The following is a 26,679-nucleotide window of genomic DNA, read 5'->3' on the forward strand; positions in this document are numbered from 1 at the left end:
ACCCTCTTAATGGTTCAGATGCTTTTCCACAGACCGATTTGGTTACAAATTTCTTTTCTTGTGATAAAGTGTAAGGAAACAGGTCTTTCAGGGAGGGTCTTACATATGAACTATGTGATTTAGAAGCAGAAGAAAGCAACTTGACCCTTCGGGCCTATTCTGCTCTTCACTGGATTATAGCCCTGGGTCCATATGACAACCTTTCACCCTCTTGCTTATCAACAATTTATTTAGTGTATATAGTGCATAAGATTATAAGTGGCATATAGTGGGCAGCCAGCACTTTTTTTCCCAGGGCAGAAATGGGTAATGTGAGAGGGGATAACTTTGAGGTGACTGAAGGAAAATATAGGAGAGGGGGTGGTTGTTAGAGGTAGGTTTTTTAACACAGAGAGTGGTGGGTGTGTGGAATATATTGCCAGTAGTGGTGATAGAATTAGCTACATACGGGATATTTAAAAGCCTCTTACAAAATAGGCATGTGGACAAGAGAAGAATGGAGGGTTACGTGGGAGGGTTAAGTGTTAGGTTGATCTTGGAGTAGGTTAAAAGTTCAGCACAACATTTTGGGCCAAAGTGTCTGTACTGTTCTACGTTCTACTTACCTCTGCTTTAAAGACCCATTTTTCACACCCTCTAAGACTCAGAACCCTCTGAGAAAAATACCTTGCTTCAACTCTATGGTAAGTGGCTCACGTCTCATTTTTTAAAAATAGTGACCCCCAGCTGTAGATTCCCCCATACAAGGAAACATTTTCTGCACCTCACCCTGTCGAGAGCTCTCAGGATTTCTGTTTCATAAACTGCCCGGCAGCAGTCTCTGGTTCCACCTGTTACTGGCAAGGGATCAGCCTGCCCCAGTGACACTTGCCCCTACACTTATGCAACTGTTTACCAAACACAGAGTTATCAAAGGTCAGGCAGGGAGCTGTGGTAAGGATAAGTGCAAGGGTACCTGTAGCCAAACTTGCCCTGTGGCTGGCAACTTTGCAGTCAGTTGCAACATTAGACCCAGAGCCATATACTGGGGATAGCAAATGGAAACAGGCTCCTCATTACCATCTCCTCTTGTATAATCTGATGGCCATCATATACAGGGAGTTGGAGCACTACACTTTACTTTCTTTTCTCAAAATGGGCAATAGTTCAGATACCAACAAATACAAATCATCCTGAAAAATCCATTGGGTGGATGTAAATAATCCACCAGATTGCTTCAACACACTGCAAACTCCTGACAGCTAACAAAACTCTATCTCCTCATTAAGCCAGCAGTCCAATATGCTTTTAAGTGTTTATGATAATTAGATAAAAGTAAAAATATACCGTATCATCACCATGTGCCATGTTGTATGGAGCAGGCAATTTTTGTCTCATGACGATGATTGTTCTTGGTAAATTTTTCTACTGAAGTGGTTTGCCATTGCCTTCCTCTGGGCCGTGCCTTTACAAAACAGGTGACCCTAGCCATTATCAATACACTTCAGAGATTGTCTGCCTGGCATCAGTGGTCACATAACCAGGCTTTGTGATATCCACGTGGCTTCACGTGGCCCTGATTGTGGGGCTCAACAGGTGCCACGCTTTGCCCCGGGCTTGCCTACAGGCTAGCAGAGCAGTACCTTACACCTCTTTTGGTAGAGGCATGTCTCCACCCCACCACCAAATATATATCTGAACCACTGAAAAACATTCAGACAATTAAAGAATGAAAGTAATTAAAACAATTATTTTGTAACTATCAAAGCAAATTAAAATGTAAATTACTGAAGCCCTTCTGCTGTACGGCCACTGTTGAAACGAATGGAGGAGGGTGTTACTGCGTAGGCTGCTTGGGCGGATTGTCCACTAAAAGTGCCAGTGAACAGCTACAGCTCCGCATTTATTTGGAATCACTGCTGAACACTTACCAGGAGGGGCAGGACTAATGTGTTTGTGCATGCATTTGAGGGCATTGTGAAGTTGGTGGTACTTGCACAAGGAAAAATCCTAAAAGTTACACATTGAACTGCCAACATTGCTCTGCAAATCCACTCCAATAATAATACTTCAGTCATGTTGGGTCCAGACCCTATAGTCGTGGCACTGGTCTAACATCTGAAATTTAGAGCTTGCACATTTGCATGAACGTAGAGCTCGTATCCAAAGTAATAAAAATTGCAATTCACTCAGAGGCTGATGCTCTGCCTCATGTAATTATGCACATAATCTGGATTTCTGTGCATTTTTGAAGCACATCAGAGCCAAGCGTTATATTATCTCTTCACTATATTAGAATATCTGTATGTTCACCACTATCTATGACCCTGCCTGTGCAGTGAAGAGCCAATTTGTAACATGTTTCTCATAAAATGAAGCCTACTTGAACACGTCATCGTTTTCAGCTGAGAACACACATTATACTTTGTCTTCCATTAACTCTACACTGCAGGGCATATTGAAATCTTTAATATTGCCAAGCTTAATTATCATAAAGTACAAAGTAATCAAAGCACTCGAAAATGTATTATATATGCAGATTGCAGGAGAGTTTCAGTTATTGTATGCTTCAATGTAAAACACTTTAATGTGATTTACCAAGTTAAGTTCTGTCTCGATTTAAAAAAAAAGAGAAGCTATATGTTATATTTACATTAAGGGGTCCATTAATGGGTTAAATCTCAATAAAATGTCGGAGATGATCATTGTTTTCTAAATACTGGAGAACTGTTGACAACTCACTTCTGTATTTTCGATTCGGTGCGATTTTACCCCGGAAAGGCAAAATCTGAAAACCACTGTTGTTCAGATCTCAATGTGGAGAATTCTTAGCGCTGGCTGCCCGAAAAGAGGGGAAAGATGCAGGAGGGAGAGCAAACGCAATCAGTTAAAGAGATTCTCAGAATGGAACTGAGGGCTGTAGCCAGTGATATTAAACTGCAGACACAGGAGAGACTGAGGGTGCTGAAAATCTGGATCATCACACATGAAGTGTTGGAGGAACTGAGCGGGTTGGAAAGAAAACGAAGAGTTGATGTTTCGGGTAGGCTCTTCATTAGGTTGGGTGAGACTGAAGATACTGAAATCTGGAGCAAAACAAATGAAATTGGAGGAACTCAGCATTGATGGAGGAAAATGGATATTTGCCATTTTGGTTTGAGAATGATCACTGCTAAATTCAGTCGTTTTGTAACCAGCCTTCCTTCCCTCACATTGGTTTGCCACCTTACAGAAATACTGGGCAGGGAATGCATAAAATTCACTTAAATGGATCTCTTTCCAAGTTTCATTTTCATGGTGTGGATGTTCATCCTTCTCTGTGGTGACATATAAGTACCATGATTTGTTTAATCATTTTCTGTGCTGTATAACTGAGAATAAGATTCAGCTAACAGAGCTTACTGGCCAGGGTGACATACACAATTGCATTAAAAGGGGGACAATGGTATTTTACTGTCTTACCTGGCCGGACAATCCTGCATGTTGCATGATTCAATTATCAGTGGCGGCTCAGGAAGCTCATAGCATGCCGACTCATTCACCTCAATTCCATTTGTATTCAGGCAGAGTAGTTTTCTGTTATGGGTTCCAGCATTGCCACATGTTGCTGAGCAGACGGTCCAGTCTCCAGGTACCCACATAAAACCTGTTCACAACAGCAATCATTAACGGTGTTCAGAAGATTCAAATGTTTACAGAATTAATATTGTCAATATTAATGTTAATAATTATTAATGTATATCATTACATTTATGCTCTAATAATATATTTATTTAATGTTTAACAACTGGTAACATTTAAACATTTTTAAATAATATTACAATTAACATTGCTATATTTATGATATGTTCAGTCTGTCAGACATTTGGAAGTCTGTTTCTAGTTTCAAAACTGATGATTTTGATATCTGGTGCAAATATAGACATAAGTGTACATATAAATGAAACATGAATAATAATGTGATATATATTATGTGAAGAGAGAAAAAGGCCACGGGCAATAACATTTAGCCTTCTATAAGACGTTGTATACACAATCACAAGTATATCTTTAATGATTTTTAATGGATTTTGATTCAGACTACAATTTCAACTGTGATCACTTTTATTATAAAAACAGACATACAAAACATTGTGTGAGGGGCAGGTTGGTGTGTTGACCTGGTATCTCAGAGAGCTCAGGTGAATGTTGCTGATGTTACAAACGAAAAGGTGGTTTACTAATGCTTTTGGGGAAAGATATCTGCTATCCTTGTTCAGTCTCGTTAATAGAAGATTCCAGATCCACCAATGTGCCTCCTCAGGTCAGAGGCAAATAGGAATGGATGATAAATCAGGCTACTCCTCTTATGTCCAATCAGGTAATGTTGGAGACACAGAAATACATAAAGGTAGGTAAATTCCCAGGTGTATCCTTGGGTGTCATGGGAAGCAAGGTATGGGGGGCTAGCTACAGATGGGCTACCAGAAGGTCAGATGAGAACTAATGTTGTGCCTTTATTTAGGAAGGGCAGCAAGAAAAAGCCAGGGAATGCCAGGCCGTTAAGCCTTACATCCGTTGCATGAGAATCACTGGAAGGGATTCTGAAAGACAGGATTTATTTGAATTTGAAAATGAGAGCCTGATTAGGGACTTTTGTCCTTTTGCGTGGGAAATATGTCTCATGAATTTGACTGAGCTTTTGAAGAGGTGACCAACAGGGATGATGCGAGCAGGGCAGTGGACTTTGTCTATCTGGATTTTAGCAAGACCTCAATCAAGACAAGGTTTTAGTCAAAACGAAGCTTCTTATCACATGCAACCTCACACACAAAATGCTGGTGGAACACAGCAGGCCAGGCAGCATCTATAGGGAGAAGCACTGTCGACGTCTCGGGCTGAGACCCTTCTCCCTATAGATGCTGTCTGGCCTGCTGTGTTCCACCAGCATTTTGTGTGTGTGTTGCTGTTTGAATATCCAGCATCTGCAGATCTCCTCGCGTTTTCTCATCACATGCGCAAGTTTATCTGTGCATAGTTGCTGTGAAAAAGGCTGGTCCAGAAGGTAATAACATATGGGATCTGGCATGAGCTAGGCAACTGGATGCAAAACTGATTTGGTTGTAGGAGGCATGGGGTGGTAAGTGGAGGGTAGTTTTTCAGATTGGAGATGTGGCACAGCAATGGCTGATGGACTCTATTGTTTGATTGGAGTGTAGCTGGCATGCCGGGTGGACGGTGAAGGAACAACACACACAAAATGCTGGTGGAACGCACGATAGGTTTACGCAGCTCCACCAGTCAGGCAGCATTTACAGAGGGGGAATAAAGAGTTGATGTTTCAGGTTGAGACCCTTCATCAGGACTGGAAAAGAAGAGGGCAAAAGCCAGAATAAGGAGGTGGGGGAGGGGGAAGCTGTACAAACCGGCAGGGGAGGTGAAACCAGGTGAGGGAGAAGGTAGGTAATGAAGTAAGAACCTGGGAGGGTGAAGAAGTTCACTTAAGATTACAGCAGGGTAATGATCAACTGGGAAAGTGGACAAAGGAATGGCAGAGGGAATTTAACTCAGGCGAGTGCAAAGTGATGCATTTAAATCAGGACAGGACACACAGGAGTGAATGACAGGCTGTTCGGAGTGTTGTGGAACAAAGTGATCTATGGTACAAATACAAAGTTCCCTGAAAGTGGCAACACAGGTAAACAGAGCAGTGAAGAAGGAATATAACGTGCCTGCCTTTGTTGGCCAAGGCATTGAGCACAAGATTTGGGATGTCATGTTACAATGATGCAAAACATTCATGAGGCCACACTTGCAGCTTTGTCTGTAGTTCTGGACACCACACCACAGGAAAGCTATGACTGGGCTGGAGAGCCTATGGAAGATTAACGAATCATCTGCTTGACAATCTATCGAGCAGCATTTGCGGAGAATGGGGTGGGGCGGGGGGGGGGGGGGTGAAGAGGAGTCATCAACATCTCAAGTTCAGATTCCAGCATCTGAAATGTCTTTTGTCCTTTGCCTGGATTGGTGGGCTTGAGTTATCAGGAGAGAATGGAATTGGTGGGTCTGCATCCCTTGGACCAAAGGAGGCTGAGAAATAACATGATAGAGGTGCATAAGATTATGAAAGGCATAGATAGGGTAGGGATGCTTACAGCTAGAGAAATTAGGCTTAAGGCGAGAGAGAGGTTTAAAGGGGATCTGAGCTATAAACCCTTCACCCAATAAATAGTACCTGGAAGTGGTGGTGGTAGGAACAGTAATAATACTGAAGTGGCATGTGGACAGCTACTTGACTGAGCAAGGCAATGGAGGGATAACGAACTTGTATGGGTTAGTAGGATGCAAAGACAGACATGATGGTTGGCAATGCAAACTGAGGGTGGAAAAGCCTGCTTCCATAACTCTGTGGCTCCATGTAGCTGTAATGGATAATAATGATGTCCCATTCCCCAACACTCATATCCCTGGGGAAGTTGAACAGAGAGAAAGTCATAATAACAGGTAGTGAGGTTATGTGTTCCATTCCCCATGACTCACACCCATGCTAGAATTCTGATTCATTCACTGATGATTCCCATATGACTGCAGAAACATATGACTGGAGAAGCAGGAGATAATATAGTATGTGGCACATATTAATACTCATGTTAGAAATCACTCCCTTTTTGAATCGGTTAAATGATAATGGACCGTCAGACCCCTTATTAGAGAGTAATTTGTGGAGACAGTTAAAGATGTGACAATATGCAGCTTCAATCTGGACCTTTCGTGAATGATGCTGACTGAATTGTAACACTAAAATGAAGATGTTCCACCTTTACCATTTGTTCATCAAGAATATCTCACATGGGTGAAGGGGAGGAGGTATAACAGAGGCAGGAGATATTGGGGACTGTGTTGATTCTTAATGGCAGGATGATCTGAGCCTGGGGAGGAATCAGGAATCAGCTGATCATGGAGAAGGAAGGGATTGAGACTGATGGGGAGTGGTGTTTCCCAAAATATGAAAGGCATTTCATTCACTTCACTAGCACACCTTCCAGTAATGTACTATCCTGTGACAACAAATGCCCAGAAATTACTCGCCTACTTTTCACTGGTGTTTGTTGATCTTATAAACAGTGTTATTGAAAATCACATTTCACCCAGGGGAAAAAAAAATCTGTTCTCAATTACATAACACTGAAAAATCATTTAAACATTTAAAATTGTTGGTGAATGAATAACAAATAAGAAAGATAAGCACAAGAAAGACCAATGTGCTGTTTTATGGGCTAGAATGTCTATGCTCAAGTTGGTACTTGTTGATAATGTTTTGAACAGTACACAATTCCCTCCATCTGGAGCTTCCAGTGTGGCTGTTAGGTGTGATGTTGATTTATTATTGCTCAAAATCCCTGTTTGCACCAAATTTTCACAGAACAAATTTAGCGAATTACAGCTGTGGAAAATATACGCGTGATACCAAAGGAATTTAGTGTCACTGAAGTTTTTGACAGGTCATAAAGTTGCATGTAGAAAAAGTGCAGCAAAATTTCAATCAAGAATAATTTCTTTAATAGCAGTTAGTATCCCATCACCTGACCTCTTGCTCTTCCCCTTCCCCTCAACCTGACTTCATTTCTAAGGCCTGGTTTTTCATCCAGAGTCTTGCTTTGCCATATAAGACATGGACAGCTCCAGCTGGATAGGTTAGGAACACATTTTGTCTGTATTCCTCACCCCCACCATCACACACCTCCTTCCCATCTTATACCCTTGCTCATTCCAGGATTCTGGAGCAATTCCATTGGCTTCTTTGGTCCTCTTCTGCTCATTGGTACTTTCTTTTGATTGTATTTATGTGCTTTTATTTTCTTATTAGGAAGAATAGTCACCTGGTTCAGTTTTTGCAATCCTTCTTTTAAGCGCTCTGATCTCTCATACAGAACATTTGAAGTTTTGATGCAGAAAAACATTAGAAATTGATATCCTTGTCCTGTACTGAGCATCGTTGCGATTTCAGTGTAGGAGCCATACATCTGTTCTCTATCGACATTGGATTATGCGTTTCACTTTTATTGTTTATTATGGCAACTAGTCACATGAGTGGGGGTGTGGTAAAAGAGTGAAGGGAATAAGTTACGCATTCATGTTTTATTCAGAGCAGTTTGCAACTGGGTGCCGATGGATGTCGTATCTTCTGTTAACTGCTCAATTATGCTGAATATCACTTAAGTTCCATTGCTTCAAGATTTTATGTTTGCTAATTGCTAACAAAGGATCGAATGTCTACCTTCAACGTTGGAACAATCATTATTGGAGCCGAGGGCACATCATACAAGTATAACAAATCTGTAGGGGTCAAAGCAGTGGCAATTTGGCAATTTTGGCTGCTACAGTCAGTATTGTCAAAGAAAGCAGATAAAAATGCTAGGTTATTTAGCTCATCCAGACTTTTTAACAAGAACAAGGTCAATACTGGAGCTCATTTCCCCACTTGATTTCCATACCCCTTGATGATCTACAGTGTATTAATCTTGCAAGTAATCTATCTACAACTCTGAATAAAGAACTCCTGTTGCCACTGTCAAAAAAGTCTGAATCAGATACTGTGACTATATCTCAACTTCCTTATCCCAAACAAAGTGTTCCAGCACTTACCTGCCAATCACTTGTAAAATCTTGGACATCTTAATGAGATCATCTCATTAGTAAAGATGAATAAACTAAAGTTATACTTCCTGTGTTTCATGAGCCAGAAATGCTTTAATGCCCTGCTTTAATCTGCTGCAGTCCTTCTCCTCTGTGGAGGTCACTTGAGTGATGCAGTGGGTTGAGGAGGTGGGGTGCGGGGAGATGGTGGTAAAGGGTGGTCATTGAGCGGGAGTGTCAGACAAATTGAGTGCATGGTCTTGTCCTGCTTCCAGTTTCATATTTCCTTTTAATGTCATCCACTAATTTTGAACAATACTCAAGGCCAAATCATAAGTGATCAACAGTGCCTGTGGTACCATCCATTGTGGAACAATACCTCCCACCTTTCACCAACTCCAATAATTACATCAAATCTTCCAACTCCCTCTTTTCTATTTTGTGGCCAGCCTGCTAACATGAGCATACGTTCTAACTGTAATCATGTGCCAAGATAAGTTATCTTAAGCCAACACATTTTTTGTAGATGACCTTTATCCTAATTTCTCAAGTATGTAGGGATACAATACATTCAGAACTAGGATTTGATCCATTCTGTGTTGAATTAGTTAACTGGTTATCTTCCCTTTCTTTATTATTACTCTTTCTAATGCTAGCTCTTTAACATTAATCTCCTATGTAAATATAAACGTAAATAATTATTTAATAATTCTAATATTAACTCTAAGTTTACAGATAGTGGCCATATCTCCATCTGAATTTTTAATTTATCTTTAGAAAATATATTGTTAAATCACCATTGCTGATTTATGAACATAAAACCTGAGTAATTTTAAAATGGATGATGCATTAAGGAGTATGTGACACCAAGCGTGCCTTTGAGAGGGACGAATGGAATCTGTTGTATGAGGCAGCATATAGTTTATGCTGCCTCATACCCTGGTGAGATAGGGATATGCCTGTCCTAGCGTGCCAAGTCAGCTCCAGTGGACTGGGTGGATGAGATCGATGGTGAGGTCCAACAGCCAGGAAGGTGCTGCTGCAATGCCCTGTGGAGCACGAAGGTCATGGACAAGGCACAAAGCACATCATGGATATCCACTGCAAACACGGATGGCGCCAGTCTGTGACACTTGCTCATACCATTGAACCCAGATATCTCAGGTAAAGACAGTAGAACTGTCCCAGTGCAATGACATTTCCACTTCAAAAGCTCCCCCGTAAGGGTTTCCTGTCATTGTCAGATGTGATGGGCAACCACCACATAGTATACATTACTTCATACAAAAAAAAATATTGTGGATTATAAAAGGGAACAGTGTTAAGTTAGAACTGCCAAGTGAATGTCTGGACCACTGATCTAACGACATGAATTTAACTCCCATTTTTGTAGCATCAAGGGTTTCAAATTCAAGTAATCAAACCTAGAACTTAAAAGAAGTATCATTTATTAGAAATTATGCAATACTGGGCTGCTGTAAAAACCCAGCCGGTTCATTACTGTCCTTACCATCCTTACACGGTTTGGCTAACATGTGACCCCAGACCCAGCAATACTGTTGACTCTAAACTCCTGCTTCATTTCTGGGGTAAATAGGGATGGATGACAATGCCCCAGCTTCCATCAACAAATAAAATGGAAGAACTTATTTCTGAATCTTGAAAGCGCAGAGCAGATGGTGAGAGGTTCGTTCCCCTGAGATGCAAGTCCTGGCTGGTGCTGGGAAGCTGTGCTTAGAAATCCCTATATAAAGAGTTCAAGAGTCCAATTAAAGTATACGCACATGTTCCCAACACCCTTTCCACTGAACACTGCTCTGATTTCACCGAGTGGATTGTAGGCCTGGGAACTTCATATTAATGATCCCAAAGATGAGGTCAGGCTTGGTCTTTTAAATGGGAGATATTCAAAAGTATAAACTAGAAAAAGACTAGTAGGATAAGAAGAAAATAATTTGTGACTGATGGAGATAGAGAAGTAAGAAGACCAACAAAATTACTTTGTATAAAGGATCAGTTGACTAACATGACATTAAATTGTTTTAGAGGCAGATTCTCACGCCTCCCACTCTTCAAATATTCCTGTTGTAATTCACAGAAGGCTCAGCTCTTCTAGTGCACTCCTACACAAATGCTGCTCCAATTTAAAATGGTGAATGATGTAAAACAGTAAATGAATAAATTCTTAGCATACCTACAAAGCTCACATTCACATAAGCGGAGATCGATCGAAAGTTGTTTGAAGCCTGACATGTGTATTGTCCCTCTAGCCTCTCAAATGCCATTTTAACTTCGAGGACTCGTCCCCTGGCGAGTATTTTGTATTCAAGTTCTGAGACAGTGTGGATGGATTGATTCTTGAAATACCAGCGAATGGTCATTTTGTCCTTGGCAACTGTTGGACAGCCTGGAAAACAAGGTAGACAAAAAATAAGGCACACACAATAGTGACTAGTACTACAAAAAATGAAATTAAATAATTATTCTAAAATTTTACAAAGATACTCTGTTAAATTTAAATTGAAGGTGTTTACATTCTACCAGCACATATCATGACATTGGTATGATCTACAATTGATAAAGTCAGATATGCCTTCAACATATATTGTGTCGGGAAATCATAGATTACATTTTTAACTTTCCATTAACTAAAAACCTCTCATAAAGCATTCTGCTTGGAGCCATGAATAGGTAAATGTGCTGTTCGATTAGTAGGATAAAATCTTGGAATTTTTGACCTAAGCCTCTCATTGACCATATCCATGGATTTCTTTAAAACTGATCATGTCGATAAAGCTTTTGGCCACTTTTCTAACATCTCCTTCTTTGGCATACAGTATATCTCAGACTACCTTTTACTGTGCCACATAAGTACACTACTGGACATGATTGGGTTCCATTATGGTCGTTTCTTCAGAAGAACAGACACTGGCGTTCGACTGGTGTCAATGGTGTTTGAGCCAAAGACCCAGCTCTTTTTGAAAAGAACAACGGCAGATCAGTAGTAACTAATATTTCTGTTCTGTGTTCAATTTCTGTAATGCATTTATATTATTTGGCTGTTTACATTTCATCATGATATTGGCTTCCTTTACGGCCGCATAAGGGCTTAAAACCAAATTTACTCCAGGAAACATTCCCATTTGTGTAACAGTTGAACATGCCAGCTGACTAAGGGATGGGCCAAAACAATTAACTCATTGTAAGGACATCAAACATTAAGTTTGTAGGTATTTTTGATTGCCAGCCCTTTCTGAGTCAGAGATGCATTTACTTAAATATTTTAATGCTATATTTCCCTGAGGCTCTCTTAAATTTAAAAGATAGCATCAATTTATTGTTTGTAAATTGTACAAAGGCAGAGATGAATGGACATAGAGATTGTGTCCAGTTAAATGTTAGTCATTTGAAGCACAGTGTCATCAAGTCTACACTGATCGTCACAATCCACCGTACTCTAATCCTGCATTAATCCTACTTTAAATTATTTCCATCGCCCATTTACATTGCCAAATCTACCACTTATCTCTACACTGGGAGACAATTTTCAGTGCCCAGTTAGTTCACCAGTTTGTCCTATTTTAGGATGTGAGCAGGAACCCTCACAGTCACAGAAAGAACACGTAAACTCCACACAGACAGTGCCAGAGATCAAGATTGAACCTGTGGCTCTGACACCATGAGACAACAACTACTACCTGAGCGGCTGTGCTACTGGTAGAGATGCTGATCAATAATTAATAGCTAAACATGTGTGGTTACAAACCTTTTCCTAAATCATTTAAAACCAAAGAAGCCTCTGTAGAGTTACAGGAAAGGACATTTCCAGTCCTCACCACTGAATAGAAATCCTCCCTCTTCTTCTATTGCCTACTCTGACCTCACCTGCCTATTTCTCCCTCCTGGTTTCCCACTTCTTATGGTCCACTCTCTTCTCCTATCAGATTCCTACTTTTCCAGCCCTTGACCTTTCCCACCCACTGGGCTTCACCTATCACCTTCTAGCTGGTCTCCTTCTCCTCCCCCCACCTTTTTATTCTGGCATCTTCCCCCTTCCTTTTCAGTCCTGAAGAAGTGTCTCGGCCCGAAGTGCTGTCTATTTATTTTGCATGACCTGCTGAGTTTCTCTAGCATTTTGTGTGTATCACACAGAAGTGATTCTGACTGAGGAGTCACCTATGGAAATAATGTGAGTCATGTAACAAGAAAGAAAAACTAAAAATACAGTGGCATGGTTCTTTTCAAACTTGTTTAACTCAAATCATAGAACCTCCCAATAGTCAGTTCCAATATGTGAGCCAAATGGAGGACAAATTTTGGGTTGAGTAATTTTTACCAATGGTTTGGCAACATCTGGAAACAACATCTCTGTAGAATAAAAATCAAGACTTAGTATTCAGCATATTAATGAAATGCAGCAATGTAATAGCTTTCACATATTTAACTAATCTGTACAGATGTTGGCAACAAACCAAGTTCACAATATTATTAACAAAAAAAACATTTCACCAAAGTCATTACTCCAAAAATGATTTTATTGTAGTTTGCTAATAGAAGTGGAAAGAAGAGGATGTAGAAGATAAGCCTAGTAACTTCTAAGGTAGGGACAACAATTTTGTGGGCTGAAGGGCCTGTATTGTGCTGTAGGTTTTCTATGTTTCTATAACTCCCAAATCCACTCAAAAGTAAAAGAGCGGGAGAATGACATGGCTAAACCCTAGAGTTAAAGAGTAGTTACCCAGCAATGCTGACTATGAGCCTAATGGTTTACCATCTACTGTATGCCAAGATTGGAGGGTATCATTCACTGTGTAGAATGAGGTTCTTTTTTTTTTAATGATAATCACCATCATTCTTCAACTGGTAAAAGAAGAATTCCTCAAAGCTATGATAAAGGACTATCCCCGTATTGTTGGACCACCCCTCCCCCCCCAAAAGAACTGCAGATGCTGGAAATCTGACATAAAAACAAAATGATGTAAACACACAGAAATCTGGGCATCAAATTGGGCAAAGAAAAACAGATAATTTTACAGATTGAAGACAGACTGACAAAGGGTCTTTGACCTGAAATGTTAACTCCATAGATACTGCCACAGTCCTGAAGAAGGGCCTTGGCCTGAAACATCAACTGTTTATTCATTTCCACAGATGCCACCTGCCCTGCTGAGTTCCTCCAGCAATTTGTGTGTGTTGCTTTGGATTTCCAGCATCTGCAGACTTTCTTGTGCCTATAATTACAGGTTACAGGGCAAAGGCAGGAGAATGGCTTGAGAGGGGAAAATAAATCAGCGTGACTCAGTGGGCTAAATGGCCTGATTTTGCTCCTATGCTTTTATGGTCTTATGGTCTGCCTGATCCGTTTCCAATTCTTTTGCGGCAAGAAAACAATTACTTTTACACAAGTTTGTTACGTGATCTGTAGGACAGGGGTCATGCAAGAGTAAACATTTGAATGAAGATTTATAATTCTACTTCACAATTTGTTGTTCCAAGGCTCTGGATAAAATAAATTGCATTTTATAACACCAGCTTTGAATTGAATAGCACAATACCCCCCAAGGTGCAAAACAGGAGCAGTATCATACCTGAAGAAATTACACATAATTGCCCAAGGAGGTATTGGAATGAATGACCAAAAGTATGGTCAGGCAATTTGGTTTCAATGGAATCTCTTCAAAGTCAAATGAGGTAGAAAGGCATGAAGACTAAGGGAAGAAATTCTGGAACTAGGAACATTGAAGGACCAGCACAAATGGTGGGCATTTAATTCAGAGTTGAAGAAGAAGCCAGGATTAACAGAGCACATACTTTTGGGATGGTTGAAAGGCAGGATGGGAAGACCGAGACAGGGAGGGGTGAAGACCTGTGGGGAGTTTTGCCTCAATCAACAGTAAATATGAGTCTGAAAAACGATAATACTATCCTTATTAGATTTAAATATTTCAGTGCAAAGTGCTCACAAGTGGTTGCAAAGATAGGCCAGTGCAAAATTTTCATAGTTTCAGCAGCAACAACAAATATTTCCAAGCAGTATCACATAGTAGTGAATATCCAATCATGTCTGATGATGATAAAATCATTATATAAGCACAAGTAAGACATTCAGTCCCCTGCATTGCGATTGATCATTTATCTTAGAACCACTAATACTACATTCTTTGATTGCTTTAAAATATATTGTTTTAAAAAGCTACCAATATTTTCAAAGCTCTCCATCTCAACAGTAGAGAATTCCAAAGGTTCATCACACACTGGGTGAAGATCTTTCTTCTTATCTCAGTTGTGAAACATCTGAGCAAGCTAGTGAAATTTCTTCTGTTTCTCCAGTACCTTAAGAATTCTCAATGTTTAAACTAGATCATCTCTCCTTCCAAATTATATATGATATGGGGATCATTTGCTTGATCTCCCCTGAATGGACAGTTGATCAATGAATACATCTGGTCAATCTTTGTTCCATTCTTGTTGCAATCATATCCTTCCTTGTGCAGTAAGACCAGACCTGTGCATCCTTTTCCACATACAGCTTAACCAGGTATAATTAAGATGTCTTTACTCTCTTCCTCAAATCCTCTTCCAACAAAGGCAAGCATATTGCTCACATCTTATGTTTGATGGTCTTTGACCTGAACTGCTGTTTCCCTTTCCACAGATGCTCCCTGATCTACAGATTGACTGTGTGCTTCCATCATTTTCCATTTTTATTTCATATTTCTAGCATCTACAGTTTATTTTTCTATTTCCATTTGCTGTACCTGTAGGTTACCTTTCAGTGATTTTATTCAACACTAACGGTTCCTGGAAGAACAACATCTCAAATTCTCGGCATTTTCAAAAACATCCTTTTCCATTTTTAAAATCAACATCCACAGTTTCACATTTTTCTATAATAGATTCCATTTGCCATGTTCTTAACACAGTCTATCTGTATTCTTCTTACAACTCACATTGTCATTCTGCCGTATCGGAGAAGAAAGAATATAAAATGCTTGCAGGGGGTCAGGGTTAAAAAATGAGGTAAAAGAAGATCATTTTACATAAATGTAAGAAACTTTAGAACAAAGCATTGTAAATGTTGGAAAGTTGGAAAGAAAACAAAATACAGGATGTAGTCAGCAGTCAGGCGGAATCCATGGAGAGAGAAGAAGTTAACATTTTATGTTGATAATGTTGCATTAGGACTAGAAAAAGGTTAGAAAACTTACCAGTTTTGAACAAGTACCAAGGATGAGAAACTGGGGAGTGGTGGGAAAGGACAAAATAGGCACGTGAAAATCAAGAGAGTTTTATATGTTGAAAGGAGTGATAGTGTAGGTTGAGGGCATATAAGGTGGTCAACAGACAATGGTAGAAGAGTTGTAAATGACATAAATACCAATAGTTGCCCAAAATGCAGAACAATAGTTCTCATAATGTGGAGTTACATTAAAAAAAATCACAAGACCTTCAACTGAGTGAATCCATTAAACATCCAGTTTTGTACTAATCTTACACTCGCCCATTTACTCTACTCACATATCCATCAACTCTGCTTAGGCTGTATCACTCACCTGAACACTAGAGGTAAGTGATAGTGGCCAATTAACCTCCTAACCTTCACATTTTGGGGATGTGGGAGGGTACTGAAATACCTGGAGGAAACCAGAGTGGTCACAGGGAGAATATGTAAATTCAACATAGACAGCACCAGAGATCAGAACTGAGTCTGAGTCACTGGCGTGTTGAACTCAGTCTTCAGTCTGGAAGGCTGAAGAGAGGCCCATCGAAAGATGTAGTGCTGTTTCTGTAGCTTAAACTGCATTTCATTGTTGTAGAATAGACCAGAGAGCAGAATGATTTTGAGGCAGGGAATTAACCTGAGAGGTAAGCAAGTTTGATGTTCTGCAAAGCTGTCATCCTGTCTACTTTTGGTCTCCCCTTTAGAGGGGGAGAAATTGTGGGAGGTGACTACAGCTTACTAAATTTAAATAGTACAAATAAACTGCTGTTTCACCTGGTAAAAAACTTGGGCCCAGGATTGTGGGGAGAGACAGGTTCAGAGGTCAGATTTTACATCTCTGACACTGGAACAGGAAGGTGTCACTCAGGGGTGAGTGGGTATTCAGATTGATTGAGGGGGTATTAAGGTGTAATGGACAAAACTATCCCCTTCCATGATGAAAGTGGAGCAGAGGGTTAGGTTGTATTTGATGGTGGCATTGTGAGGGAACATGGTAAACTGCCAGATATAAAGTCAATGTATTTATCCAAATAGACCCAAACCTCTTCTGCAAGGCACAAATTATGAATGAGTAACCTTATTAACGTATTACTTCAAATTGTCTTTTGGTATTCTTAGCGGACCTGATGGTCTGGAAGAACTAGGGGATTCCTTCTGTGTTCTGGAGAGGAAGGAGATGTGGTTAAGAGCACAGCTGGAGCACTTGGAATGAACTAGGTTGAGTGCACTTGGTAGAAATGTACATAGACAACAGCCTGGACACATCACATTGAAGGTGATGGCACTTTCGCATTTACTTCTTTGGAGCTGAAAAGAATTCTAAAAACAGACCATATAATTAGACAGATTTGGACACAAGTACAAGCGTTAAGAATTCATCTAAAATGTAAACCCCTCTAACAAGTCTAGGATACTACCTAAGTATCAGACTAATACAGTAAAGACTATTATTAGAATGTGCCTCCAAGTCCTTACAGTGGGCAGTGATTTTATAACTCTATTGACCCTGCTAACTGGAACAATGGAATAACTTTCTGCCCCTTTACCATGACATCATCAGTTTGGCACTTATTGTAGAGCTCAAAGCAACAGAAGACAGAAATATCTCTTTTCCAAACCTTTAACCCAGGGTATGGAACTCCTACAGGATAAAAGGTCTGCCTATTTTCTTAACATAAACTTGAATTAAAGTTGAGGTTGGTCCTGAATCTTAATTGCGTTGTTCATACAATGTACAACATCCAGTGCAGCATGGTGCAGTGGTCAAGCGAATCACTCAGCTGTAATGAACTGTCCATTGGACAATGAATGTCAGCTTCATGAGTGAAATTTGCTTCCTTTCAACAATAACTAAAACCTGTTGATTCCCTCATGTTTGCACATGGAGACATAATCTGCTAAATTCCATGAAATCGTAAAAATCAGATTGTGAAGTCCAGCTTTCTCCTTGAAAGACATCTTACTGCAGCAGCTGTCCAGCACCTGGATTGCATGCGTGGGTATCCTATCTCTTCATTTTTGTTGTCTACTTTTTAATCACTCTTGCTGCACCCCACCTCCATTTCTCCATTTTAAACAATTGTCAAAGGGTTAAACATTCATTCCAATCTCCTCGTGGTTGCAGAAAGTTGTCGTCAGTTGCCTTAACTCAATGGAATTAAATTCTAGAAGTGGAACGCTATGTGAAGTTGTTGTCATTATATTCTGCATTTAGTGCAATCAAGCAACAATGAACTCCAGCCTCCAGGATTTATGTTCTCCTCATAAACACAAGAGATTCTGCAGATGCTGGAAATCCAGAGCAACACACTCACAAAATACTGGACTGTTGAAGGGTTTCAGCCCGAAATGACGGCTGTTTATTCCTCTCCGTAGATGCTGCCTGACCTGCTGAATTCCTTGAGCATTTTGTGCTTGCTGCTTATTATGTTCTCCCCACATACTCTTCCCGCTTGTTCTCAACTCTTCAGGTCTCACTGACTTCAAACTTTCCAGGTCCAGCACCAGGTACCCCTTCGAGTCCAAGTCATTGATTATTGATTATTGAGAAATGATTATATTTTACTTTGTGCATTTCTGCTCGGTTTTGCATTCATTCTTAACTATTCAGAACCGATTTAAAGTTGGCTCCTGCAATAGGGTTTTTGTTTCAGACATCTTCCATACATTTATTTCCTTGGAGCCAGAAAGAATTCTAAAAATAGACCATATAATTAGACTTAGGTTTGGCTGTAATTTATACTAATTGGTTCCACAGGGTGCCATAACAGATTTAATATTCTTAAACACGTATAAAATGAATATTACAACAAAGAAAAACACAAACTCACCCATGCGTAACACGTTCCCTTGTTTAACTGTAACTGGAGTGCCAAGCTTTGATGCCATTAAGACATGTTTTTTCCCTTTGTTTTGATGGAATCCCACAGTCTGTGCCGCGGCTCCTGGCTCTAAATAGATGAGAGAACTTATTTTATTTGTCAAATTCTACTTGCAACTCTCCCAATATTAGTTACAATATTTCCTTTTGAAAAAGTGTGGTAAAAGCATCCCTCTTCTGTCAGTGCATTTTGTATAATTCTCCGGTGTGTCAGCAAGAGATGGACTTCGTCAGTCAAATATTCACCAGACTTTTTTCCCTCACTCGTTTCAATGAACAATTGACTATTGACTTTTGCAAAATAGCTTATAAAATTCCAATAATCCATTAGTTCAGGATTTTGCTGATGAATGGCTGCTATTTTTTTTCTGAACCATTGGATATTATTCCGTATTAACATACAAAAATCATTAATTCTTTCCAGATAAAAGAAAGCATTATAATAGTTTCTACTGAACCAGGTATAGCGAGTGTGGGAAACAGGACACTGGTCAACTTAAGGAGAACATGGGAAATAGGGACCAAGTGTGGAGGAAACATGGCCCTGCTGAGTGGGAAAGGAGCACAAGCACACACATTACCTGTTGAGCCAGAAATTGAATCATCAGTATTTCTAAATGTGGTGCAACAACAACCTAAGGAATTGATTGTAGACTTCTGTAAAGAGATGTTCTGCCCTCAGAGAGGAGTCAGCAGTGAAAAGGGTGGCAGTTTCAAGTATCTGAGTGCCAACATCTCAGAGGATTGACACTGGCCCACCATATTGATGCACAAAGAAGGCACACCAGCAGCTTTATTTCATTTGGAGTTTAAGGAAATTTGGTGTGCCAATAAGAGCCCATGCATATACAGTGCAGAACATTCAGACTGACTGCATTATAGCCTGGTGGCGAGGCAGAAGGGGCTTGTAGTCTCAGCTAGATCTATCACAGGCAACCTCCCCCCCCCCCCCCACTATGAAGAGGTGGTGCCTTGAGAAGGAGACATCTATCATTAAGGATCCTCACGATCTGAGACATGCCCTCTTCTCGATACAATCAGGAGGAGGCACAGAATCCTGAACACTCACACTAACAATTCAGAAACAACTTCTCTGCCACTTCTGAATGGGCATTGAACCTACGGATGCTACCTTGTTATTCTTTTTATAACTATTTATTTCTATTGTAACTTATAGTAATTTTGACTTTTGCACTATACTGTTGTCCCTAAACAATAAAATTTCATGTCAGATAAGACAGTGAAAATAATCTGATTCTGATTGTTTGGAGAGTGGATTACTGGAGCTTCACTGTAAGTGGTCAGATGAGAGTTAACAATGAAGGGTAGAATCTAGCATCTCCAAATTGGCAGCTAAGGCCAAGGTCCACACTCAGATATTGGATACAAATCTTTATCATTTTAGTTGTGACTCTTCCAGGGATTATAATAGGTAAACAAACTGAGTATTTGGTTTTCAAAGTTCCATTTGTGATTTCCAAAACATCTGATGGCCTGCTAAATGACTTCTGTTAAAGTTATGTTTTTAATTTAATCTTCAAGCCTGACCTAATTTCCATACACACAAAAAAAACAACTTAAAGTTGAACATTATAAAACACAAGAGAATAGCTTGGGAATTAAATTCTTTCTGATTTTCTCTGGCTGGCAATGGGTGGAAATTGGTCTCATATCACTGTGTTTTGGTTAATAATGTGAGATCTTACCAGTTAGATTAATGACTGTTGACACAGTTGCTTCTCCAACTTCATTTATGGCCGTACAAGTGTACATTCCTTGATTTGCAAGCGTAGTATTTACCAGTGCCAGAGATCCATTTTGAAATTGAACAGAATTGTTTCCTAACAGAACATCTTTTTTTTGCCAAATAATCTTTGGTTCAGGGACACCTGTTCAAACAAATAACACAATTATACTCCCTAGATACAGGAAACTCATATAATCTTAGAATAGTATTCTTATAAAACAAGGCTTAAAAATGAAGCATTCTATTTTGTAACATACATTAACACAAGGTTATATAGGATTTTAACAATGATATGAAATGGAATAAACTATTTGTTTTGCTAAAGCCATATGGAATGTAAATAATTGAAGACTGTATTGGTGACTAAGCTATTAGACAAAGTCTTCATTAAAGAGACACACAGACTAAAGTAGTAATATGAAAAGTATTAATAAAAAAATGTCAAACTATATAATGTTTTTGAAAGCCTTTGCAACAGTCCTTTGTGCTTAACAAGCGCTTTAAAATAGAGTTGTGTTGTGATATGAGAAACATTAATGATCTGATAGATTTTCAGGAAAATTTTTCCATTGTTAAGTCAGTACCAACATAGGGAAAAAAAACCTTCAGCAAAGGAACAAAGGTGATAAGAATATATTTTCTGCAGGCAATTCTTAGAGCATATCAGAAAACAAATTCATATATGTTAAGAGAAGAACTAAGCATTTAAAATTAAACTAGGAAAGTTCAGAAGATTGAGACCCAATGCACAGAACCTTTAGATAGTTGGTGCAACTCTTAATGGGTCTCCTGCACTGAGAAAAAAGTACAATCACTTAATATAATATTACAATACACTTTTAAATAAATGTTACAAATAATCCTTTCTGTTTCATTTACCTTCAACTGGGCAATCAATGATTACTGTTGCCCCAAGTCTGACCAATAAATCACTTCCAACAACAGCTGTTATGTGCCACGTTGTAAGGTTTATGATACTTCTCCTGGAAAATTTGATGGCAGGGGTTTCTGTAAAACATCAACAACACAGAACTTGTATACATTAAGATGATGCATCATTAAAATTGATGATACTTCAACATAAGGTGCTAAGCACAAATTTAACTGCTGATTTAAATAAAAGCATAAAAAAGAACAATTTTGTGAAATCACCACAAGATCTTTAAATGTAGGCATTTAAAATGAAACGCTGCTGAAAATTCATGATGTTAAATTTACAGATAGCACTTAGAAGAAAAATGAAACTATGTCTATTGAAAGCTCTCAAAGTATCCTTCTAAAATATCCATGTCTGTTTCGTATTCCTAGGTTTAAAACATGACATCTATTACGTCTTTATTTGACACCCTAAACCCTTGCAGGTACTTAGGTTTGTTTAGACTTGGTTTGAACCACCAGCAGTACTGACTGAAGTTTGTCTATCTATTGTTAAGATTTAAGAGAAAGGAAATTGAGTGAGATTGTGCTCCTCAAGCACATTTCTGTATATTCTCTGATGACTCAGCAATACTTGGGTGTATAAAGGGAGGATGGGAGGATGAATGCAGGGCCATGGTGAAGGACTTTGTCAACTGGTGCAAGCTGAATAAACTGCGGCTCAACATCAGTAAGAGAAAGGAGATGGTGATGAACTTTAGGAAGACTGAGACTGTATTGGTCCCTGTTACTATTGATAGTGAGGACATGGATGTAGTTGGGACCTACGAATACCTGGGGGTGCACCTGGATGACAGACTTGAGTGGAGCTATGTACAAGAAGGGCCAGAGTCACCTCTACTTCCTGAGGAGACTGCGGTCCTTTGGATTATGCAAGCCTCTCTTTCACATAATCTAGCAGTCTATTGTTGCCAGTACAATCTTCTATACGGTGGTGTGTTGGGGCAATGGCAACTACCAGGTGATGCCAAGAGGTTCAATAAACTGATTAGAAAGGCTGGCTCTGTTATAGGAGTTATAGAGTGGAGGCTGTGGTAGAACAAAAGGCACCATGGAAAATCCTGGTAATTCTGGACAATATTTCTCACCCTCTGCATGCCATCTTGGCTGAACAGAGAGGCACTTTCAGTCATAGGCAAAGACAGCTGTGCTGCCCCAAAGAGCACATATGAGGTCGTTCTTACCCTCGGCCATTAGGCTCTATAATGAGTCAACCTATAGCCAGGGAAGTGATGACCCCCCCCCACCCACTCCTCCTGTTAGACTGTTTGAGGTAACTTATGTTTTATTCTTTCTTACTTCTCTTCTAATATTTGTATATCTGTGCACTTGTAATGCTACTGTGACACAGTAATTTCCTTTGGGATGAATAAAGTATCTGTCTATCTCTGTATAGATCCCCATTTCCTTTTTCCTCTCTCACCTCATCTCCTTGCCTGCCCATCTCCTCCCTCTGGTGCTCCTCCTCTTCCCTTTCTTCCATGGTCTTCTGTCCTCTCCTATCAGATTCCCCCTTCTCCAGCCCTTTATCTCTTTCACCAATCAACTTCCCAGCTCTTCACTTCACCCCCTCCTGGATTCACCTATCACTCTGTGTTTCTCCCTCCCCTCTCTCCACCTTTTAATTCTACTCCTCATCTTTTTTTTCTCCAGTCCTGATGAAGGGTCTTGGCCTGAAATGTCAACTGTACTCTTTTCCACAGATGATGCCTGACCTGCTGAGTTCCTCCAGTTGAGTTTGAGGGCAGGATGAAAGTAGATGGTAAATGCTCAAGTTAATAATCAATTCCATCGCATTTACCATTTACTTTCATCCTGCCCTCAAACTCAACTGGGTAATCTCTGACACTTTCCTTTTCTGGTTCTGTAGTTAGACCATAAGACACAGGAGCAGAATTTGGCCATTTGGCCCATTGAGTCTGCTCCGCCATTCATTCATGGCTGATCCTTTTATCCCCCTCTTCAGCCCCACTCCCCGTAACTTTTGATGCTACATCCAGTCAAGAACCAGTCAAGTTCTGCCTTAAATACACCCAACGACCCAGTGTCCACAGCTGCCTGTGGTATTAAATCCCACAAATTCAACACCCTCTAGCTAAAGAAATTTACCCGCATATAGTTGATATGTATTTCCTCCATTTCATGCACAGCTACCCTCAACCCACCTCTATTCCTAGATAGGGTTCCTTTGGTCCCTACATCTCATCCTATCACCGTTTCCACATGCTCCAAGTGATCCCAACAAAAGCTATACCTTCCCCTCTTCCCCCTTTCTGAAGGGATAACTCTCTTTGAAACTCCTTGTTGGCTTATTCCTCCCAACCCACCCCTTTCCACTTCCTGCCACTTCAACCTGGAACAACTGCTGACGTGACATCAATCCCTTCGGCCACCTCCTCATTGCCATTCAAGAATCTCTGCAGACCTCCTATGTGACAGATAGGTTCATCTACACCTCTTCCAATCTACTATATTTGGGGTTCACACATGGCATTCTCTACACTGGAGAAACCAGCTGAAGCCCAGGCGACCATTTTGCAAGGAATCTGTGCTCTGTTGCACAATAGTGATTAGCGCAATGCTATTACAGCTCAGGGCATCGGAGTTGGGAGTTCAATTCCGGAATTCTCTGCAAACAGGTTTGTATTTTCCTTCCTCTGTATGCGTAGTTTTCCTCCGCATGAACTAGTTTCCTCCTACAGTCCAAAGACATAATAGTTAGTAGATTAATTGGTCATTATAAATTGTCATGTGATTAACCTGGGGTTTAGAAAAATTGGTGGATGACTGGATTGGTCTGTTCTGTGCTGTATCTCTAAAGGGAACTCTTCATTTGCAGCTCATCTTAACAATTTTAACTTTACTTCTCAGTTCCATACCAGCATATTTCTATTTGGTCTTCCCCATTACACAGGGATGGCTAAAGGCACATAGGTGGGACAATCCACAAAAAGTAGTGGATATGGCCCAATCCATCATGGGTAAAGCACTCCCCAACACTGAGGACATCTACCTGAAATGCTGTTGTGGGAAAACAGCTTCCATCATCAAGGACCTTCACTGCACAGGGCAGGCTCTCTTCTCACAGCTGCCATCGGGAAGAAGGGACTAGAGCTTCAGGACTCACACCACCACGTTCAGGAAAAGTTATTATCCCTTAGCCAACAGACTTTTGAAACAAAGGGGATAACCTCACTCAACTTAACTTGCCCCTTCACTGAAGTGTTCCCACAACCTATGGACTCACTTTCAAGGACTCTTCGACTCATGTTCTCAATATTTATTGCTTATTTATTTACTAATTTTACTTCTTTCTTTTTGTATTTGCACAGTTTGTTGTCTTTTGCACATTGGTTGAACACCCAAGTTGGTGCGGTCTTTCATTGATTCTATGATAGTCAATACTATATTATGGATTTATTGAGTCTGCCCACAAGAAAATGAGTCTCAGGACTGTATATGGCTACACACACACACACACACACACACCTATATATACTTTGATAATAAATTTACTTTTAACTTTGAACATCTCATACTTCACTTGGGGGGGGGAAGGAAAGCTTTTAGTCCAGTGGTACAAACAAATTTTCCCATTCCAGGTAACCTACAGTGAGAATTCTTCTCCCACACACACTCACCTGCACATCTATGTTTTTGGCTCCCTTATTTCATCTTTCTGTTCTCTTCTCCCTCTCATTTCACCTATTGTGTACTAGCATCTGTTCCACCCTTCCTCACACCGGCCATCTCTCCACTTGCCTCATTCCAAATGCAGAGTTTTCAGATGGAGCATTGACAAGTACCTGTTTCCATAGATGCTACTGACCTGCTGAGTTTGTTCCAGATTCCAGCAACAGCAACCTCTTTTGTCTGCTACTCGATATCTTAGGTTGTGTTTTGCATCTAAATATGCATCAGCATCTTACAGACTGTTATGTTTTGTTACTCTAAGAACTGATTTAAAAAAACACACACAGGAGCCGAGACCCTTGCATACGTAAGTTCTTTTCCCCTTCCTTTTTTCAGTAAGGCACTCACATATGATGTGGTGGCGCAGTGACATGTTGTTCACATACTTCTTACATATAACTCGTTGTGAATTATTAAACAAACAAATAATGCTTAAACAAACAATATTCTTACAATATCTATCAAATATTATGAAAATATTAAATGCACTACACTCCTCTCTGCTTAGCTATAAACTCCCAACTCAATATAGAATGCCTCTCAACTTATATATGTAACATACTGTTCTCTAGCTTATCATCATATATACTAAATAATACAACTACTATGTAGACATCCACAGCAAAGTAAATTTTAATTGTTTTATTCAGGCCTAAAGATTTAAACGCAGTCGAGCATTTCTTACTCTTGTGGGATAATGTCTTTTCTGACAAGGGGGAAGGGCTTAAGTTGAGACTTGTGACGGTTCTGGGGGCTCCTCCATTGTGGTTGTAGGAGTTGACTCTGGGACTGCAGGGAGTGCTTCTGACAGCTCTGTACACCTTTCATCTCTAACAATTGACTCTGCTGTCCTCAGCTGGTTATTGTGTCGTGTCCAGATGACATTGGACACAATCTCCACTGTGAAGGCGAGTGGTCCAGTTCTGCCTTTAGTCATTCCAAGTACCCATTTTTGATCTTCTCTGTAGTCCCTCGCCAGATTTGCTTGTCCAGAAGTGAAACATAGAACCTCCTGGCTTGAGGAGCCTCAATTTGTCCCAGCTGTTTCTCCTGCATACTCCTTCTGAGATTGGGTTTGAGGAGATCCAAGTGTGAGTGTAAGTGATGACCCAGGAAGAGCAGAGCTGGTGAGTTGTTGGTTGTGGAGTGTGCTGCATTGTGATATACAAGGAAGAAATTGGTGAGCTTCCTATTCAGTGCCAGTGTAGTGTGTTCTGCTGACATTGCTCTCAGTGAGTTCTTTAGACACTTGACAACCCTTTCCACCAAGCTATTTGTAGGTGGATGGTACAGTGCAGATGTAACTCCATTCATTTTCAGGAATGTCTGAAACCGCTCTGGTCCATTGGTCCATCTGGTCCATTGGTCCATTGTCACCAAGTAAGTGTTCTGGAACATCTTGATAAGAGGCTTCTCAACACATCAACAGAGTACGAAGCTGTGGTGGGGGCTACTGGGAACACTTCTGGCCACTTCGTAACTGCATCCACTACGAACAAGAAATTAGTTCCCATCTGGCAAAATCCACATGAATCCTCTGCCAGAGAAATGCAGGCCATTCCCAGGGATAGAGAGGCACTGCTCTTGGTATCTGCTAGACGA

At 40.1% G+C, this 26,679-nt stretch overlaps 1 protein-coding gene across 1 annotated transcript in view; it reads right to left on the minus strand.

Annotated features, from left to right (window-relative positions):
* Window positions 1–26,679, minus strand: part of adamtsl3 (ADAMTS-like 3) — a 740,135-nt gene that overhangs the window by 39,418 nt on the left and 674,038 nt on the right. The window contains exons 23-27 of the mRNA XM_059952647.1: window positions 21,328–21,456; window positions 20,408–20,590; window positions 18,652–18,771; window positions 10,793–11,005; window positions 3,442–3,625 (exon numbers count right to left, since the gene is read on the minus strand). Of these exons, the coding sequence (XP_059808630.1) occupies window positions 3,442–3,625; window positions 10,793–11,005; window positions 18,652–18,771; window positions 20,408–20,590; window positions 21,328–21,456 (829 nt within the window). The remainder of the gene's footprint in view (window positions 1–3,441; window positions 3,626–10,792; window positions 11,006–18,651; window positions 18,772–20,407; window positions 20,591–21,327; window positions 21,457–26,679) is intronic.

The sequence above is a fragment of the Hypanus sabinus genome, chromosome 28 (genome assembly GCF_030144855.1).
Source record: "Hypanus sabinus isolate sHypSab1 chromosome 28, sHypSab1.hap1, whole genome shotgun sequence".
Taxonomy (NCBI): Eukaryota; Metazoa; Chordata; class Chondrichthyes; order Myliobatiformes; family Dasyatidae; genus Hypanus; species Hypanus sabinus.